General features: G+C 45.2%; 9 protein-coding genes across 9 annotated transcripts; 4 read left to right on the forward strand and 5 right to left on the reverse strand.

Annotated features, from left to right (window-relative positions):
* Nucleotides 1-234: 234 nt before the first annotated feature.
* Nucleotides 235-1,802, forward strand: I203_102489 (uncharacterized protein; the record flags this gene model as incomplete). The annotated part of the gene is made up of 7 exons (XM_065517116.1): nucleotides 235-534; nucleotides 611-626; nucleotides 691-982; nucleotides 1,045-1,111; nucleotides 1,176-1,515; nucleotides 1,604-1,711; nucleotides 1,774-1,802. 7 exons carry the CDS (start codon nucleotides 235-237, stop codon nucleotides 1,800-1,802), a joined length of 1,152 nt encoding a protein of 383 aa, XP_065373934.1.
* A 382-nt stretch (nucleotides 1,803-2,184) lies between these two features.
* On the reverse strand, nucleotides 2,185-3,197 carry I203_102490 (60S ribosomal protein eL24; the record flags this gene model as incomplete). The annotated part of the gene is made up of 4 exons (XM_019149866.1): nucleotides 2,185-2,394; nucleotides 2,725-2,791; nucleotides 2,937-3,025; nucleotides 3,117-3,197. 4 exons carry the CDS (start codon nucleotides 3,195-3,197, stop codon nucleotides 2,185-2,187), a joined length of 447 nt encoding a protein of 148 aa, XP_019000964.1.
* Nucleotides 3,198-3,768: 571 nt separating this feature from the next.
* Nucleotides 3,769-5,418, reverse strand: I203_102491 (uncharacterized protein; the record flags this gene model as incomplete). Its single annotated transcript, XM_065517117.1, has 6 exons — nucleotides 3,769-4,103; nucleotides 4,174-4,316; nucleotides 4,422-4,609; nucleotides 4,666-4,764; nucleotides 4,978-5,196; nucleotides 5,275-5,418. The coding sequence occupies 6 exons, from the start codon at nucleotides 5,416-5,418 to the stop codon at nucleotides 3,769-3,771; spliced, it is 1,128 nt and encodes a 375-aa protein (XP_065373935.1).
* Nucleotides 5,419-5,834: 416 nt separating this feature from the next.
* Nucleotides 5,835-7,704, forward strand: I203_102492 (uncharacterized protein; the record flags this gene model as incomplete). Its single annotated transcript, XM_019149868.2, has 9 exons — nucleotides 5,835-5,859; nucleotides 6,168-6,208; nucleotides 6,591-6,620; nucleotides 6,687-6,740; nucleotides 6,800-6,877; nucleotides 6,947-7,016; nucleotides 7,086-7,331; nucleotides 7,468-7,524; nucleotides 7,667-7,704. The coding sequence occupies 9 exons, from the start codon at nucleotides 5,835-5,837 to the stop codon at nucleotides 7,702-7,704; spliced, it is 639 nt and encodes a 212-aa protein (XP_019000966.2).
* An 858-nt stretch (nucleotides 7,705-8,562) lies between these two features.
* Nucleotides 8,563-9,934, forward strand: I203_102493 (uncharacterized protein; the record flags this gene model as incomplete). The annotated part of the gene is made up of 2 exons (XM_019149869.1): nucleotides 8,563-9,693; nucleotides 9,791-9,934. 2 exons carry the CDS (start codon nucleotides 8,563-8,565, stop codon nucleotides 9,932-9,934), a joined length of 1,275 nt encoding a protein of 424 aa, XP_019000967.1.
* Nucleotides 9,935-10,239: 305 nt separating this feature from the next.
* I203_102494 (uncharacterized protein) lies at nucleotides 10,240-11,532 on the reverse strand (the record flags this gene model as incomplete). Its single annotated transcript, XM_019149870.1, has 3 exons — nucleotides 10,240-10,999; nucleotides 11,151-11,331; nucleotides 11,445-11,532. The coding sequence occupies 3 exons, from the start codon at nucleotides 11,530-11,532 to the stop codon at nucleotides 10,240-10,242; spliced, it is 1,029 nt and encodes a 342-aa protein (XP_019000968.1).
* A 617-nt stretch (nucleotides 11,533-12,149) lies between these two features.
* I203_102495 (uncharacterized protein) lies at nucleotides 12,150-13,670 on the reverse strand (the record flags this gene model as incomplete). The annotated part of the gene is made up of 5 exons (XM_019149871.1): nucleotides 12,150-12,940; nucleotides 13,013-13,081; nucleotides 13,141-13,239; nucleotides 13,300-13,412; nucleotides 13,504-13,670. 5 exons carry the CDS (start codon nucleotides 13,668-13,670, stop codon nucleotides 12,150-12,152), a joined length of 1,239 nt encoding a protein of 412 aa, XP_019000969.1.
* Nucleotides 13,671-14,016: 346 nt separating this feature from the next.
* Nucleotides 14,017-16,616, forward strand: I203_102496 (ATP-dependent RNA helicase DRS1; the record flags this gene model as incomplete). Its single annotated transcript, XM_019149872.1, has 4 exons — nucleotides 14,017-14,220; nucleotides 14,290-15,570; nucleotides 15,639-16,125; nucleotides 16,198-16,616. 4 exons carry the CDS (start codon nucleotides 14,017-14,019, stop codon nucleotides 16,614-16,616), a joined length of 2,391 nt encoding a protein of 796 aa, XP_019000970.1.
* Nucleotides 16,617-17,667: 1,051 nt separating this feature from the next.
* Nucleotides 17,668-19,060, reverse strand: I203_102497 (uncharacterized protein; the record flags this gene model as incomplete). The annotated part of the gene is made up of 7 exons (XM_019149873.1): nucleotides 17,668-17,829; nucleotides 17,921-17,989; nucleotides 18,058-18,104; nucleotides 18,191-18,321; nucleotides 18,388-18,443; nucleotides 18,517-18,662; nucleotides 18,754-19,060. The coding sequence occupies 7 exons, from the start codon at nucleotides 19,058-19,060 to the stop codon at nucleotides 17,668-17,670; spliced, it is 918 nt and encodes a 305-aa protein (XP_019000971.1).
* Nucleotides 19,061-19,129: the final 69 nt, after the last annotated feature.

Here is a 19,129-nt window from a genome sequence, read left to right on the forward strand (position 1 = left end):
ATTACGATGGGCATTAGAAAACATTCGTAAATGGACTTCCGGATGATTACAAATTATTCCTAATTACCCTCATACCAGGTTGAACCTCGCTGCAAAAATTCCAGAGTGGAGGAGCTTCACCTGTTGACTGTTCAACTTTTTCAAAACATCACAACGTCTTACTCCTACAAGACGCGATCACTGCATGCTGTGACGACTCACAGAGGGTATATTAATAGCACATCAGCTGTCACAATGGCGAAAGGATCATCCTCCATACACAAGGTTCGAGCGGCTTCACCGGCCAAACATGTAGAGGACGATTACCTGGAGAGTGATTCCGAGGTAGATGAATTTGCGGACGATTACGATTCACAGGAGGACGATCAAGGCGAACAATTCGGATCTGACGGGGAGGAAGAAGAAGAAGAAGAAGGTACAGGTAGATGGGAAGCTGATGATTGGGATGAGAATGATGGTGATAATAGCGATAGCGAGGGAAGTAGTCAGAATGAGAGCGATGGTGATGAAGATGACGAGGAGGATATGCAATTGGTATGTGATACGTCTTTCACTAGTACTGATAGAAATAGAGAACGAGCTGACAAGTCGTTGACTCTTCAAATTACAGAAACGATTGCAGAATGGTGAGATTAGCTTCTGTGCAAGATAGGAAGTAGACGTATCAGCTCACCTTTGTCAATCTGACAGACCTTACCTCACTTCCATTATCGACATTGGCCAAAGCTCAAAAATCATTATCACCCTCCGCCAAACAACGATCATCTTCTTCCTCATCAACATCATCGAAAGAGGATAAACTTTTAGCTATTAAAGCGAGATTGGCGCAATTACAGAAAGGTAAAGGGAAGGCTGTGGCAGTGGATCCTTACTCTGGATCATCCACCAGACAGGAAGATGATGGAGCAAGTGATGGCGATAGTGATAGTGATAGTGATAGTGGTCCTGAACAAGGTAGTACAAAGAGAGGACACAAGCATGCGTAAGCTGTCCAAATCTACTCCGTGGCTTTGTGATTGAGCTTATGTTTCCCTTACCTGATAGACCGACTGCAATGAGTACGAAGAAGCAAGTATCAAGGAACCGACAAGTCGTAGACGTACATAAACCTGTAAGCCAGCTCTTCGCTTTCAACAGCGTTTGCAATATGTATCTGATAAGGCTTGTGTCAATAGCAACGACGTGATCCTCGATTCTCCTCTGTTTCAGCAGGGAATCTCGATGCCCATCTCCATTCAGCTTCTTACTCATTCTTACCATCAATATTAAAAGAAGAACTATCATCGCTGAAAACCGCTTTAGCTCAAGCCCAGAAGATAGAAAGAACTTGTCCATGGGCTGAAAAGGCAGCCAGGACAGCCGAGAGGGAGAAGATCGAATTGGACTTGGGCAGGGTGAGAACGAGGTTGGTGAAATCTCAGAACGAAGAGAGGGAGAGGAACGTGTTGGCGAGGATGAAGAAGGAAGAGAGGGAGAAGAGAGAACAAGGAAAGGGAGCTTGGTTCATGAAGAAGAGTGAGTCCTCACCCTTCAACGACTATCAATACATGTTTATCAGACTGGATTGTTTGCAACTCGCTGAACTGGATTATGCTGCGTTTAGGTGAGAAACGTGATTTACTTCTTAAATCCAAATTCGAGTCACTCGAGGCGCAAGGTGGTAAATCCGCTGTCAAGAAAGCCATGGAGAAGAAACGTAAGAAGATTGCTAGTAAGGAGAAAAAGAGTAGACCGTTTGCTCAAGGTAGTGCTGGCGGGGTGGTGGTGGTGAAGGAGGTGCAAGGAAAAGACAGAGGGTATAGGGCACACGTCGGATACATTGGCATCGACAGTGGCATTAGATTTGTTGTATCACCATGTATGAAGCTAGTTCTCATGCAGTCATGCTCTCAAACTTGCAGACGGTACACAAAGTGGAACGCTAGGCCACAGGGGTTCCCATTGATCTGTCTTAGAAGACATGCAGTATACGACCCAAGAGTCGACAGGATAGCTTCGAATCATTCAGTGATGCAGTCTTATCTCTCATTCTTCTTCTCCTCTACCTGATCCTCATCTTATCGCAATATCTGCAACGAAGCGATGCAGTAATATGGTGATGCTCATCAATCATGATACATACTCATGACATACCCAACCAAAACTACGGTACTACCAACAAATCTCTTTTAGCTAAAAGAAGATTTATCGACCACCTTTACCACCTTTCATAGCTTGTTTTGATACTTTAGGTTGGTTAGCTTGGGTGGATCGGTTGGCTGCCTTGGAAGCTTCCTTGTCACGTTTCTCAGTCTTGGCCTTGGTGATGGCAGCAGCTCGGGCGGCAGCTCGGACTTCGGGTTTGGCAGTTCGTTTGGCGAGGATGGAGGCGAGATCGGCACCGACGATACCTCGCTATTGGATAAAAACAAGAGGTCAGCATATTGTCCCGTTCCCATGACGCATCGTGTTCCCCCTTTCCTCGAATCCCCAAAACATGCCATGCTAGCCTCCGAGAGAATGTTTCACAGTGACCATCGCGGTAAACCTTTTCGACTGTCCTTCTACTAATGATTCTCTGTTTTTCCATCACGACTGCTACCGTTCCACCAAATTCCAACATGACCTTCATATCCTCCGATACACCCAAGATCCCTCCGATATCACGTGCGCCCAAACATTCATCCCTCACTCAACTCCCAATTGCTCATCCTCCCATTCCCATGAACGAAACATGATACCCACTTGAACCTTTACGTTCTTTCTAGATCTCTTCTTGGCAACTTCCTCAGTGATACCCTTCTTGTGCATTCTATTGAATCGATTCGCGAATGATCATGGTCATTGGTGAGCAAAGGGGTATTCGGATCGAGATGAGCAGTAGAGCAAAAATTGATGACGATTTTATCAGCTTCTGGTCTTTCCTTTCAATCACCTAGATATAAAGGTCTACCCACCGTCGGTATACTTGAGTCCAAGCGATCTTTCGGGGGTTCTTTCTTTGGAGGAAGAGAGATTCGGATTTGTGGTTAAGGAATCGGAAGGTCTGTTATAGGTACAACCAAAACACGATTCGCATATTAGCTATCTCAACATTCACAACATCCAATATAAATGCCAATCGACTCAAGACTCACCTTAGAGTCACCTCTAACGTAGACCTTTCCCCTTGAGGGGTAAACCTTGTACCCAGAGAAATCACACCTGTCGACTCGCATTCTATATTTCGTCCAACAAAATCAATCAATCAATCAATCAGCAAACGGTTCCTCCTGAATTATATCCTTCTGCTATTCGTTCCTCCTGTCGGGGTGTTGGGCGTTGAGAGGCGACGTTGAAACTCACGTTGCTGGTTACAAAAGGACAGTTTTTGAAGTCTAAGTGTTAACAAGACAGATTCAGCTATATTCGATGAAAACGCTTGGGGTTGGTGTGCATCCAGCATCCAGGCATCCAAGCATGCAACGCATCTCACAGAGGGGGTTCAGACAATGACAGGTGTTTCAAGGTGCCACAAAGTGAATAAGCGGATACTTCCGTCCATACATCGAGCCATCGGATTTTGTGATCGATAGGGACTTAACACCGATAACCGCGGCCCACCCGTGAAAGATTGCTCTCCTCGTGTACATGCATGCTTGGAGGTTAGCTTACCGATGCTAACTGGTTATACTGTATGTTCATTGTCGAGCTATACATGTACTATATACATACAACATACATATCTATCTTATGCTTGCGCTCCTCGATGTCGCTCATGCTTTCCACTAGACACCACGCCTTCAAGGTTCACTGTCTCTTCTTCACCTCAGACGCATCCAGCTCGTTCTCCAGATTCTTCAAGAAATCATCCGTTTCTCTCTTGCTCTTCTCCTCTCTTAGTCTCTCAACTTCCTTCTCACCACCTAACATCTTAGCTCTCTTGGCCTCGATGAGTGCTTTTCTCTCATCAGCCTTCCTCTTTCTAGCTTCCTGAGCAGCTGATAGACCCTTCCGCTGAGATTGGGCGGCTTTGGATCGAGCATCTTCGGTTTCTTGTCGTTCAGATGCAAGAGATGCCATTTGTTCTGCACGTGTCTCTTCGTCCAAAGAGAACTGATATTGACCTGCTCCTTTGACCCGGACTGATAACAATCGACATGTCAGCACCTCTTCATACTGCGCGAAAATACTACACGTGAGATAAAGACGTACCCTCTTTAGTGGAATCATAATGATGTGCTCTAGCTTCTTCCTCTGCTTCTCGATATTTCTTCTTCAAAGCCTCTTGGTCAGGTTCATACACCGGAAAGAAGTTTTGATCGCCATCTACGAGGTGTCGGGTCAGCTTCCTTACGCTTATCAAATACCAACAAGCTCACGAATGACGTTCGATTGTCTGCGACAGCGTTTTCACACATCAGCACGGATTGCTAATAACAAGTTTGGTCATATTGACTTACAGTACTTCGGCATATGCAGAGCCTTCTTGTCCACTTTCGATCCCCTGTACAGCCTCTCTTTCACCTCTTCTGCCGGATCTCAGCCGTTCAGCTTCTTTGGCTTCTTTGCGTGTACCCGTCCTAGTTCGACCCATTTCATCGATGTATTCCACCCTTGCTAGATCGTCATCGTCATCACCATCATCTTCCTGCTGTCTTCAATGTCAGCTTCATACGATGCAGGGAGGTAGATGAAGAGACCTACCTCGTCCTCGTCATGCCATTTAGGTCGTGATGGTCTAGCAGATTCATCTTCATCTGATGAATGGGATGAATAGCCGTCTGCTTCCATCTTTCGCTCGAACTATGAGGATCAAAGGTTGACAGTCAGCCCTATGTCCACCATGTCCTGGCATACCTTCCTGGATCCAAGATGTCTAGGGGGTATGCGAGCTATGTTACTGGACCATATCACCTCCTTGGTCGCCAAGGTATAACACAAGCGACGAAAATCCAGCTCACTCTCTGCTCCCGATGAAGCAGCAAGGTATAGATAGTATCACGAGACACCACTCACATCTATCACAGCCTCTTCCATCTCCTTCTGGCTCATCCCCGAGAAATCACCTTTCCTTATAGCTTCATACTTCTTCGCTTTGGCTTTCAAGATCGCTCTCCGCTGTTCTTCATTCAGTCCATCCTCTTCAGCGAATCTACGTGACTTCGCATCGTTCCTAGCTTCTGCTGCTAATCTTTTGACTAATCCAGGTGAAGGTCGATCGAAGGGATCTTTTTTCTATCGTCATGTCATGTCCAGGTCAGTACAAACCAAGCTGGACACGAGAAGTGGAGGTCAAAACAAGCCAAGACGAACCTTGTCCAAAGCACGATTTCTCGGTTGACCTTTGACGGCTTTACGCCCCTCTTTCGCGAACCTATCTACATGCTCAGCAGTGATTGCTTTGAGGTCTAGCAGACTCGCTTGAGATACCGTCGATGGCCCTGCTTGGTTTGACATGGTGTGTGAGACACATGAAGAAGCATTGTAAACAAAGGTCAAGCCAGTTGAGGTAAAATACGATGACGTGTATGCATGGGTGAGTGTGAGAGTGAGAGTGGGAGTGCCTAAGGCTAATAATGATGCGAAGAAAAAACGGATAAGCAGGGAGAAAACTCATAAACCCAATAATTAATGAGAGGGAAAACCTGCCAAATGCGGGAAAAACACGTTTTGGTGTAATGTGGGGATTATGTACTAGTTAGAGCAGTGTCTTTACCCTGAGCCAGTTACAGTCTGTTCTCGTTTCCCACCGTACTGCACATACACATCATCATCCAACTCCTCACTTCATTCCTTTCTCTTCTCTCTCTTTCTCTTCATACAAACAACTCTTACTTTAACTTATCAAGTCAAGAATATAGATATACATCAAGATGGCATCAGCTAAAATCTACGTCGGTTGGTATCAGTCCACCCTTCGTAGATTCTAGCAACCCTCCCCCACCCCCTTCCAGAGGCAAGAGAGAAGGATGAGGATCAAGTTCAGAACGATCTCGTCAGCGTGTTATGTCACTCAACACGTTCTTTCGACTTCGACAACTTCATCCGAGGATCCCTTCTCTCTCGATCTCGCTCTCACGCTCTCTCCATAACTATTATCTATTCGTGCTCGTCGATTTCAAGACATGCAACATGTTCTTTCGCCATGGTTCGTCAGACTCTGTGATCGGTTTCGTTGATGTGTTTGTTTTTTTGTGTCATGTTAGGAAACCTCTCTTGGAACACTACAGATCAACTCTTGCTCGAGGTTCGCTTGATTTCTCTCTTCTGTGAACCGTGTGATCGCTTATGTTATTGATGTATACTATCCTCTCGATCTGCTTCTCGTGTGCTATCTGGTCTCGTCTAATCTCGTCTCGATGCTCGTGTACTATCTATTATCTGGCCTCCGTCTCGGTTCTTGACATGTGTTATCGTCTGGTTTGGTCTGATCGCTGTCGATTCTGGTATCTGGTATATGACTTGAACATCTCCATTGCGCATTCACAAATTGCTCAATACACATGCTGCAATGCTCGTTGGCTTCGATGTGTCGATCTGTTCTTGGCTTTGTCAACTCTGTCGGTATCGTAACGAACGTGTATAAAATGATTGCCAATGTCTCTATACATACATGGGCGAACTAATAGGCTTTCTCCTCGTTCGGACAAGTTGTTGACGTTAGTTCTCGTTTCTCTCCGTTATCTGTTTGTGATCATGTCTGATTGAATTTGCGGTTACCATAGTGTATCGTCATGAAAGACCGAGAAACTGGTCGATCAAGAGGTTTCGGTTTCGTTGTGGGTACAGATCCTCTTTCCACTTCTCGCCATATGTACTAAATCAGTAATTGGACTAGACTTACAACAACCCTTCCGAAGCTGAGGCTGCTATCAGCTCAATGAACGACCAAGAACTAGACGGTCGACGAGTCCGAGTAAGTATAGCCCGACCAATTCACTTCAACCCAACTTGCAAGCACATGATACTGATAAAACGTACTCAGGTCAACCTCGCTAACACCCGAGGATCCGGTGGTGGTGGTGGTGGCTACGGTGGTGGCTACAACTCCGGTTGTGAGTATCGTCCTGACCCCCTTTTTTTGGACCACCCTTTGACAAATGCTAAACTTGATGTTGTACTAGACGGCGGTGGCCAAGGTGGTTACGGTGGTGGTAACCAAGGTGGCTACGGAGGACAAGGTGGCTACGGCGGTGGTCAAGGAGGATACGGTGGCCAAGGTGGATACGGTGGTGCTCAAGGCGGTTACGGCGGCCAAGGTGGCTACGGTCAACAACAAGGTGGCTACCAAGGTGGTCAAGGTGGTTACGGCGGTGGCCAAGGTGGTTATGGCGGTGGTGCTCAAGGTGGTTACGGTGGTCAACAAGGTTGTAAGTGTTAATCATCCTCTCCGAGTCCGAAGGCCCGTGTTGCGTGCTGTGTGAATGGGTTGTTTAATTCTCTTCGCCTTGTTGTATCCGGTTCTTGATCTTGTTTCTGATTCCGTATGTTGTGTGTCTCTCGCAGATGGCGGTCAAGCCGGATACGGTGGCGCTCAAGGTGGTTACGGTGGTGATCAAGGTGGTAGGTATTGACGTTCTCGGAAATCCCCTGCTTGAACACCATACTTTCCCGTTTCGCTTTGAGGTCAGATCTCGATCATGTGGTGTAAACTGGGTTATCGTACCCCATCGAAATATACTAAATAAAAACCTTTCCATCGCAGCCGGTGCCGGTCAAGGTGGTTACGGTGGTCAATACTAAGCGAATGGTGAGTAATGATCCCTCTTAGCAGTTTGTCTAATAATGGAGTATGACTAATTTGGGAACGTGTCTGTCTCGTTGTAGCTTAGGTATCTACCATCCGTTACTTTTTCTTTTCTACTACTACTATTAAATTACCTAAAATAAACCTCTTTTTCAGAATCTCTTCTCATATTTACATAACAAATGAATGAATCCAAGTTTTCTCCTTTTTCTATCAGATGTCTGCATCTTTCTCACTCTTCATCGCTTGCTGTAGAAGAGAAAAAGTGTATCAATGTGATGGAATCTCGAAATCTTCCTCTTGATCGTCAGAATACATTGTGGGATTGCCCAGTTCAGATAATGACTGCACTCAAGCTCAGGACTGGGGAACAAACCAGTGGACATGCATACTCGTACAAGGATCTGTTTCACCCAAAATAGATTCAATCCAGTATCAAGTGGATCAATCAAGATTGCATTCCACCAAACAATCAAACTGAATTGAATTGGATTGAATCGAGGCACCCCAACTACCAAGTTGGACATGTCAAGTGGCAGCTCAACAAGTTCAGTCTCGGCTGACTTTTCAATTGATTTGATTGTTATTGTTTTTCTACTTTTGTTTATGTTTGTTTCGTGGGAACAGAGGGTGAAGACTTGTGACGCAAATATGAATGTGACTGTGTTTGTCTTTAGGATAATTGTAATTTGACCATAAGGAAAGTACTTTGACCCCCTTTTCTGACTTTGTCTCTTTGTCAGATACCATACTTTCCGTTGTTTGGGAATTCAGCTGGCCTGATCTCCTTTTACACATCTCGAACGAACATCGTAATATCCCTCTACTATAAGTCTTGTCATTATCTTATCAAGATGATCTTCGTAATCGAACCTGAAAATGCTCTGGCTACCTCACCTGGCCCAACGGCCGTCGATCTCGATGCTCAGATGATCAATGCGAGTCCCGACCCATTATACCGAGAAGGGCTGTTCACCTTTACCTTGACCGAAGGAGCGAATATCATCAATCCTACACCTGCGATCGAGATGGCTCCACCAACTACGATGTCCCTGGCAAGTCAATCAGCAGTGACTATCATCCCTACCTCAAGTGATGATGTTTCAACATCAACAAGTAAAGAGATGATGATCACTCGACCTGCCAATCCTACTCTTCCCACCACTCAAGCTATATTCACTTCCACTCTCTCATCAACCTCAGAAAAAGGCGGTATGAAGAATGATAATCCTACTACGACATACAACCATACTACGCTGATTGTCGTATTCATCTTACTGGGATTATCAGCTCTGGGAGTGGGATTATGGTATTTCCGTCGATCTCGTACGCGTAAATTGATTTCTAATGGTCTAGCAGATCTGGAAGCATCAGTACAGGAAAAGAGATTGTCTACCGTATCAAGGATGACTAATAGGCGAAGTTGGATAAAGTTGAATGAGGAAATTGAACAGATCGAAAATGAAAAATCAAACAATTCCCTTTCAGTTTCATTACCTTATTCCCCTTCTGCCAATCATCAAAATCAAAGTCAAATTGAGAAACAGGATCAAAGCGATAATCAAGCATATGATTACAATATCAACAGTCAAATGAGATCTGTAGGAAATAATCTGAATTCATCGTCTTATACTTTAAATAAGAGAAGTTCCACTATCAATCATTTCCCTGCTCCACCATCAAACTTACCTCAATTACCACCTTTACCACTCACACCACAACCACAATCACGACTCAAAGAGAATGAAAATATATTTGAATCTTCCGAAGTCCAAGTTCAAGTTCCATCGGTCACGCAATCGCGTCACGAACCTGAAATTGGAGTAGCCACGACGACTAGTCTACCAGCTTCTTCCAGTCGCACGGCAGTTGCCATAGATGCCTATCCAGGTAGGACGTTGACAGGTTCAGGAAAGGAGATATCAAAGTTGAATGATGGAGATGGACTTGATTTTAGTCAAAGTCAAGAGAATTCACCAAAAAGAGTGAGTTGCTAGCCACATTCTCAGGCGGGACCGTAAATGAGGTATGGATTGAGTATCGGGGATGACTGAATTTTTGGATTCTTGCTTGATAACTTAGCAATCCCTTCCGTATGTCCCTCCAGTACAAGAAGCAGAACGTACTCCGACTTTCATTTCCCTAAGTCAGATGAACCATGAGAAAAAATCACCGGATTATAGGAGTCCTACTGAGTCTTTATATGTGATATACAAGGAGAAATAGCGGAATATGATCAGTGATTAGTTAATTTTCAAAGGTAGTTTAACAATCCGATTGACCACTCTGATGAATACCATGCTACGTATGCGAAAGACTTCCGCGCTTATGATTGAGACAAATGGTTTGTAAATCAATCATTCATGCACACAGGCTGTGACAGCTCGTGGTTTACATGCCAAGGGGTGAATCAAAATTTAGTACCACATAGTACCACTGTACATGACTCATAATGAATGAACACACGACCTTACAATGAACATAAAACCAAGATAGATAGTCGTTCAACACCTCTTACAGAATGTATCTATCTATTGACCTTTTTCCAAAGCCTTTTCAAAGGCTAACAACCCAGTGACACCATCCTCCTTCTCGAGCGAAGCACCAGCAGCATCCGTGTAATCCAAGATTGGTCGTCTCATCCTTCTGTTAGGGTGTCCGCTGTTCTTCTGTAAGAAATACTTCGTGCCGGCAATACCACCTCTGGTGAATGAAGCGTCAGCCTCCGATACCAAATCTTGTAGTTCCCAAGCTTTCTTTATATCTTCTGCCGATGGGTTCGAATCAGTAACGATCTTGTAGGACAATTCGAACAGTCTGACTAAAGATCGAGGATAGATATTTCCCAAACCCATGATGGCTCCATGACCTCTTCCACCCAGTATGGCAGGAGCAAGGAAATCGGCGAATCCACCCAAAGTCAAGAACTCGGGTGCGACGGTGTTCTTCCTTGGATGAGATGAGAATGCTTGAACGGCTGTTTTACCGGTGATTCGGGTGAGTTTACCGACAGCACCACAAGTCAACTTGACACCGCAGATGTTAGATCCCTCGGTAGCGATAGAGTTGATAAGATCGGAATCCATATCGATACCTCCGGCTGCACCAGGGAAATTGTAGATCATAACTGGGATAGGGGAAGCTTCCTGGACGTCTAAGAAGAATTGCTTGAGAGCGGGCTTCTGTAAAGCACCGGCGTAGTATCCTGGCGGGATTACGATGACGACGTCGGCCCCGGCTTCGGCGGCGAGTTTAGAGAGTCGGATGGTCTGTCGGGTAGAGTTACCACCGCTATCAAGGGAAGAAACTAGATGTCAGCTTGACATTCTAGCTCAAACATATGTACGGCTTCAAAGATCAAGGGATAGGAGAGCAGGTAGAAAAGAAGCGTATGGTGAGGGGCACATAAAGGGGAGGTAGAAGCAGCATGACTCAAACTCACGTTCCGGCAATGATGACAGTATCGTGTAAACCAGCTTCGTCCAAGGCCTTTCTGCTCTCTTTGAAAAGAGTGAATCGCTCATCATCGGTCAAATGGAAAGCTTCACCCATCGAACCACAGATGACAGGTTGCATGCCAACTTTGGCGAGTTTGACAACATGCTTTCGGAAGGTGTCGAGGTCTGTTGGATGTCATTCTCGTGAGCATTCTGGTCATAGATACAGCACATTGCCAAAACTATTCGGATGTCACTGCTGAGGTACACCGAGGTGCAACAGAGAAGACATCACTCACCAAGCTCTTCCTGTTCATCGAAAAAGGTAGGGATAGGAGCCCAAACACCAGGTTTGAGTACTCTTGAATGTCCATTTACAGCTGCCATTGTTGACTATATCGATGTGGTTTTCGCAATTCAATTCAAACAGAATGTAGTATGAAGATATAGATATACAGATACGATTGTTATAGTCAGGTGGGTATCATGTATATCCATCCAGCCTACCCATCCATCCATCTTATATGGATACGTATTTCGCTCTCGCAATATTCAGTTTTTCGGTCCGAAAACCTCCCGACCTGCCCGGACACTATTGACGGCCCGGCGGTTACACCTGAGTTATAACCCTGAGCCTCGCGTCTTTCACCTGAGGTTGGACTGGGATCTGGACGATCATCATGTTGGTCATTTGTATATAATCGTGTACGTCAGATGACTGACATGTCGTTTGGTCATCCGGGTCAAGGACCAGACAAGATAGCACAAGACGATGCATGATTTGTATATACTTGTGTGATTTACAAATCACGATGAGGGGCGTAAACATGCCACCTGACATGAGGCTAATCCCCGATGATCTTTTGGACTTGATCAGTCGCTATGACAGGAGGGCTATCAGGTAGCTATTCGTCTTCTCATATATATACTGTAGATCGTCAGATGCGAGTGGACGATGTGCACCGAATCACAAGGTTTGGCCCAGAACGTTCTGATCCAGCTTATCAAGGCACGTCGATTCGTGCTCGTGAAGCTCCGGCATCGGATTGGACGGAACCACCTCTACCATTTCCACCTGTTCCAGCTGCATTTCCGCCTCGACCACCTTTCGCTGACGTACCAGGTCCAGCTGAGTTTCTCGTAAGGATCTCCATGACTCGAGCTTTACCAGATCTGTCTTTCCCTCGACCTCTTCCACCACCACCACCACCACCACCTCTTCCTCCTCCATCGGTTCTTGTGTTGTTATCTCCACCTTTCCCTGCACCATCGCCTCTACCACCCTTATTGGATTTAGGTCCAGCACTGTCTGATGTATTTCTTGCACCGCTGGAAGGCGTTGATCGTCCTCCATCCTGCTTGGGAGCTTGTGACGACGTTGATTTGCCTCCAGCTTGACTTTTTGCAGTAGTCTGAGGAGCTGGACCTTGACCTTGCTCGGATGTGGGTTTTCCCCCTGGTTCACCATCTTTCTTCCCCTTTTTCCTATTTCTACCTTTCTTCTTATTCTCTCCATCACCTTGTCCTTGCGGAGTGGTTGTGCCAGATTCGGGGACGGGAGAAGCGATATGTACTTCTCTACCTTTTCCAGCTACCATCACCGGACCAGAACCAGCTTGAGCGGCACGTTTGGTAGCTGCCGCTGTGACACTTGCTAACGCAGCTGCACGACGAGCCGACTCATTAGCAGATGATGAAGAAGCGGCGGATTTGGAAGATGATTTTGATTTTTTGTTTTTGCCTTGAGCTCGAAGATGTTCTAGCAGTGGTGTGGTGGTGGGTTGAGCTTGGGGTGCTACAGGAGGTAATTGCTTATAAGCTTGATGCTAAAAGTATAAAGCCCAACGATGCTGAGATGGAAGCTTACCAGACACCTCTAAGATTGGCTTAACAGGTTCTGCTTTCAGACTCTCCAAGTATGATAGGTAATCGGGATCTAATCAGGTATTCCATGTAAGCTTGAAGATGACACAAAACGTCATAAAGAAAGCTTACCCTCATCAATAGTGCCTTGTCTTGCATCGACCTTAACTTTGGCTTTGTAAGGTGTTTTCTGGACTGGTGCAAACTCGACTACAGCTTGATATTCGGCTCCTGGAAACTTGATGTGTCAGCTCATCAGGCGATAAATCCGACAAGACTCAGCTGGCTTACCGGTTTTGGCTTTAAATACGTGTCCATCAAATCCTCGAACGAATTCTACAAGAGCATCTGGACTAGCCATAAGTACGTATGCTCTTGAGTGCACGGGATGAGAATCGTAGCCTCTACGTGGGTAGCTTGGATTAGCTATATACACCTTGGGATGATGAACACGACTGCCTAAGTTCTGTTGTGCTGAGTGGCATGCGAACTCACCCATCACCCACTTTTCCCTTTATATACCTTTTCCACAGGCATGTCTTATCATTTATCCATGTCGATACCGAGTTCCAGAATAGCTCCTCAGGCAAAGTAGGTGGTAATCGTCTGATCACCAGCTTATTTCGAGGGGTCGCGGAGGAAGAAGAAGCTTGAGCGACCATCAAGGAGGATGTGACAGTCCACCCGTCTCTGTTGATCTCAGGAGTTTGTAGAATATAACGTTGGGTCTCTGGCGCCGCGTCGAGTCTCCTCTGGATTGATTGGGTATCTATGAATGCATGGTGGAGAAAGGAAGGAACTCTATGATGTATCATGTCCTTGAGTATGGTGGCAACCAACAGCATAGACAACGTTGAATTCGTCTTGAGGTACGGATCGAATCACGTGACATTTCCGAATTTTCAGTGGATCCTGCACTCAAATGGTCCAAGCAAAAGTTACAATTGTTTTCGACTTCATAAATTGAACCTGCATAGAGAACGGTAAAGTCAATCGAGATCAGATAACATGCCTAGCGACTTCATAACGACCATCGATTCCGATGATGAAACGCCAAACTACGGTGAATCAAGTGTGCAGAAGGGTAAGACACCAGCCAAGAACGACGAGTTAGATCCAGATTTCGAATTTGATTTTAGTGGAGGGGGAAGGGAGACTGGGCTGGATCTTTGGGGAGGGGATGAAGTGAAGGGACTGAAGAATGGTACAGAGGTGAGTCTTTGAATTTTCCATCCCTGCTGGACTGGGTTCATAGCTTACGAGGAGGTTTATGATACATAGCCAATCAATGTAGACGATATCATCGCCAGGCGGAGAGGCAAACCACTCGAATCGTACGCTGATAGAAAACGTAAGAGGAAGGCTGTTCTAGAAGAAGAGGAGGACGAGGAAGAGAGGAGTGAAGATGAAAATGGAAAAGACGGCTCTGAGAATGAAGATGAGGACATGAGCGACGGGGATGAAGATGACGAGATGTCTGTTGATGCTTCTGATATTGAGAGTGGAACCGAGGAGGATGACGAGAACGACGAGGACGACGACGACGAAGAAGAAGAAGATGATGATGAAGAAGGTGACGAAGAAGAAGAAGAAGAAGAAGCAGGATCCTCATCTGACGAAGACGAAGAAACCGCTGCCGAATTAGCTCGAAAAGAAGCTTTCTTCGCTAAAGATCCAACATTCACCGATGATCCCACTTTACCGACCTCCTTCTCAGCCATGAATCTTTCTCGACCGTTGTTACGAGCTCTCACTTCCTTACAGCTCACGTCACCTACCCCCATTCAAGCCCGAGCCATACCTTTGGCCTTGCAAGGTCGAGATATCTTAGGTTCAGCTGTGACCGGTTCCGGTAAGACCGCAGCATTCATGATACCCGTATTAGAGAGATTATGCTATAGGGATAGAGGTAAAGGTGGACAGGCATGTAGAGTACTGATTCTCTGTCCAACAAGAGAATTGGCAGTACAGTGTGAAGCAGTCGGCAAAGCCTTGACCGAAAAAGGTGGATTAGATATAAGGTTCGCCCTGTTGGTTGGTGGATTATCATTGAACGCTCAAGCTCATACACTTCGAACACTTCCTGATGTACTTATCGCTACACCCGGTCGATTGATCGATCATCTAACCAACACACCTTCGTTCACCCTCTCAGCCTTAGATGTTTTGGTCATCGACGAAGCCGATAGAATGTTAGAAGCTGGTTTCACGGATGAATTGGAAGAAATCATCAAAGCTTGTCCTAGATCAAGACAAACCATGTTATTCTCCGCTACCATGACTGATTCAGTGGATGAATTGGTCAAATTATCATTGGATAAACCAATTAGAGTATTTGTGGATCCTAAGAGAAATACCGCGAAAGGGTTGATACAAGAGTTCGTTAGGATAAGATCGGATGATACAAGATCGCCCAGTCTGTTGGCTTTGTGCAAGAGGACAGTTAGAGAGAAGTGTATCATCTTCTTCAGGAGTAAAGCGTTGGCTCATCAGATGAGAATTGTATTTGGATTGAATGGGTTGAAGGCTGCGGAGCTACACGGTAATTTGACACAGGAGCAGGTGAGTGGAATTCTCTTCAAAAACCCATGACTGTCCTACAATAGCTGATATAATTCATGTCTTGATAGCGTCTACAAGCACTCAACGACTTCAAAGCTGGATCTGTCGATTATCTTCTCGCTACCGATTTGGCTTCTCGAGGTTTAGATATCAAAGGAGTCGAAACGGTAATCAACTACGATATGCCAGGACAACTAGCCCAGTATACCCATCGAGTGGGAAGAACAGCAAGAGCAGGTAGGAAGGGTCGATCGATCTCGTTGGTGGGAGAAGCGGATCGGAAGATGTTGAAAGCTGCAGTGAAACAATCGGAAGCGGACCAAGTTCGACAACGTATTATTCCAGCTGAAGCGGTCAACGCTATGGCAGAAAAATTAAACGAAATCAAAGATGAGATTCAAGAAGTCTTGAGAGAGGAGAAGGAAGAGAAGTTGTTAAGACAGGCTGATATGGAGCTGAAGAAGGGTCAGAATATGGTTGAGCATCATGATGAGATTCATTCGAGACCCGCTAGAACTTGGTTCCAGAGTGAGAAGGAGAAGCAGAATGCTAAAAGTGAGTATAGAATATTCAGAATTGTCTCGTCTCCACAGAAAGTATGGCTAATCATAATCCTTATTCGTCTAGGTGCAAGTAAAGAAGCCTACGTTGGATCATTCCCCGATGCAAAAGACGCCAAGAAAGCCAAAGAGAAAGAAGGACCCAAGAGAGGCAAATACGATGGATTATCGAGAAAAGCCAAAAGGAGAAAGATGGCTATGGAAGAAGATCAAGCGGATCAACAATCTTCAAAATCTACCACAATGGCTATTCGAAACGCGAAGAAAGCTGCTCGACCAGTCAAGATTACCGAAGCTTTACCTAAACCCAAATCCACGGCAAAGAAATCAGGTAAAGTTGGAGGTGGAGGTAAGAGGAAGTCTGCGTTTGACGATGATAACAAGCCATCAAAGAAACATGAAGGTATGCGGGCTAAGCCAACTAAGGTGAATTTGGATAAGAAGGGGAAGGGCGGGAAGGGGAAGAGTAAGGCGAAACGTAGATAAATGTAATCATGCATCCATCATCATACTTTATAAAAGTTAAAAGCCATCTTTACTCATTTATACTCGCCATGTTCATGTTATGAGCTGGGTTGTTTCCCGAGAGTGTAAGACGGAATGACAAGACATGGGACTTGTCGACACAGTCTCTCCCGTAAGTTCATTGTGAGGTGAGTTGAATAGATATATGGATGGAGCGGTTCATACATTTCGCAGTGAGGAGCAACTCCCTGTGTGTGTATAGCGTGTTTCATCTCTCGACGATCTCGTCAATTTCGTGCCTCCCGGCCCCGTGCGGAGATGTATAGTGATGGTATGCCATCGACGAACGGACCGGTCGAGTCCATTTGTGTTCCCCGCTTTCAACTATACTCTCTCTACGGAGCCGAGCGGGAAAATTCGAGGAAAGAAGTACAATTCGAGTGAAGGAAAATTGGTGTCGACGATGACGAAGTACACGAGGAGCTACACGCGAGTACGTATAGCTCTCTTCCATACTTTGATCTATAGAAGGTGTACTCATCACTATTGGGCACAAGATGGCCAACTGAACCACCCAACGTCCTCAAACAAAGTCAAGGACAATTGGGGCCTGAGTGTGCACCGGAATGGTATGACAGGATACATGTAGTCATGGGACTTCGTCGACAAGTCAATTTCCAAGGAGAGCTCATGTACGTGGATTGGATTATGCATATGCCAGTAAGCAGCAAAACCTCTCCGGAGACTCTCTGTATGCAGCACTTTTTTTTACCTGGTCGACACCTCTATAGCGACTTGAATTGAGCGGCAATATAAAATTCGGCTACGCACTCCACTTTTTCATCGCCTCGTTTTCGAATGATTTTGTCCCAAGTCAATTTTCGTTTTTCTAATTTGTCTGACTTTCCTGCCACTGATATGCCACTTCACGCTCCTGCACATTTGGCTATAAAACCAGTTCAGCGTTATCACATTTACATACGAAGATCATACTTAGTACATAAAATACCTATCTAAATAGCTACATACGGGATTGCCCAAGTAATACAGTCTGAGGGGATTCAATGATGTCTCACGCTTTCCTATCCATCCGCCTATTGACACCTCCAATCAACGTCTTAACGATCATTTCGGCCGTTAACTCCTGCCCGCAATATGGAACAGTATCGACCATATCTCTTATATCATGCTTATCCGATAATCCATCGTCAAGCTCTTGAAGCGCTTCCTTTGCCTACACAACAATTAAAGGTAAGTCAGATATCATAAGAGCCTACATTGGCTCAAAGAAGAACAAAAAAATGGAAGCATTTCGTCGAACTTACCGATGGATCATCGCCTACTTGTAAGAATTGTATACCAACTTGGGAAAGTGGAAATTCACCTTTATCGAGCTACACCCATCGCAACTAGGTCAGATTACCATAATCAAGCGTTCGTCTATACTTAGTAATGCACTTACGCGTTTGGCAAATGTTATAATCACACTTTCAGGATCATCGGTAGGAGCTACACGGGCAACATATCAGGATCAAATCATTGAAATCGCATTTCCACGATTCAGCAGATTCTACAGAAGGAGAGAAAAGACTCACCTCCATCAGTGATAATGATGAGATTCATAGGTTTGACCCCTGGGCTTCTTGAGAACATCCCAGACGTTCGATTACCTCTTTCAAGGGAGATCATGTATTCTCTTAGAATATTTTCGAGTCGTTGACCGGTCCTATATTCATACGCTTGATCAGTGACAAGTATTCGTTAGTTCCTACCCAAGCAAGAGGATACTTACGGTGTCGCTCCACTCGGCTTAACAGCTTCGAACAGTTGCATCACTTGATTTCCCGTCTAGCCAAATATTCAAATATCACACCTTAGCATGCGTTTCTTCAATCTCACTATGATAGCAACTTCTACTCACTATTAGACCATTACCTTCCTTCCTACTATTCAGAAACTTTACATCAATCCCATCTTGGTCATACCTCGCTGCAATGTCAGCCACACCCATAAGGGAAGTACGAGCTTCAGTCCATCTTCGACCTTTCATCGATGAACTATCATCGACTGAAGGAGAGAACAAAATAAAGACAACCTCTTAGCTCAAGTAGAGATTCATCTCATCCCTGGATATTGAGGGTAGAGGAGTGTGACTCACTTAGGAAGACCGTATCGTACTCTTTTAGAATTTCTAGAGGATCTTCACCGGATTTATCTCTGAACCCATCCACTGGGGAGGTAGGAGCATAAGCCGGAGGAGCATTGGGAGGTATATTTGTTGATACCTTGACTGATGTCCTGGCAGTACTCTTATTATGGTGGGATGAGGAAGTACTACCATGAATAGTATATGGAGTTGCAGGGGGGATGTCGGGTGTACCCAGTCCGTTATCGATAGTAAAATTGGGACCGGGAGTACTCAGGTTCTTGGATTTTCGCCATGACTTAGGTCGGAATATTGACATTATGATTCTTTCTGGCTATTTACAATGTATGAGTGATCTTGCAAATGAGTAATGAGATGAATGAGATGA

This window comes from Kwoniella mangroviensis (genome assembly GCF_000507465.2).
Source record: "Kwoniella mangroviensis CBS 8507 chromosome 1 map unlocalized Ctg01, whole genome shotgun sequence".
NCBI classification, from domain to species: domain Eukaryota; kingdom Fungi; phylum Basidiomycota; class Tremellomycetes; order Tremellales; family Cryptococcaceae; genus Kwoniella; species Kwoniella mangrovensis.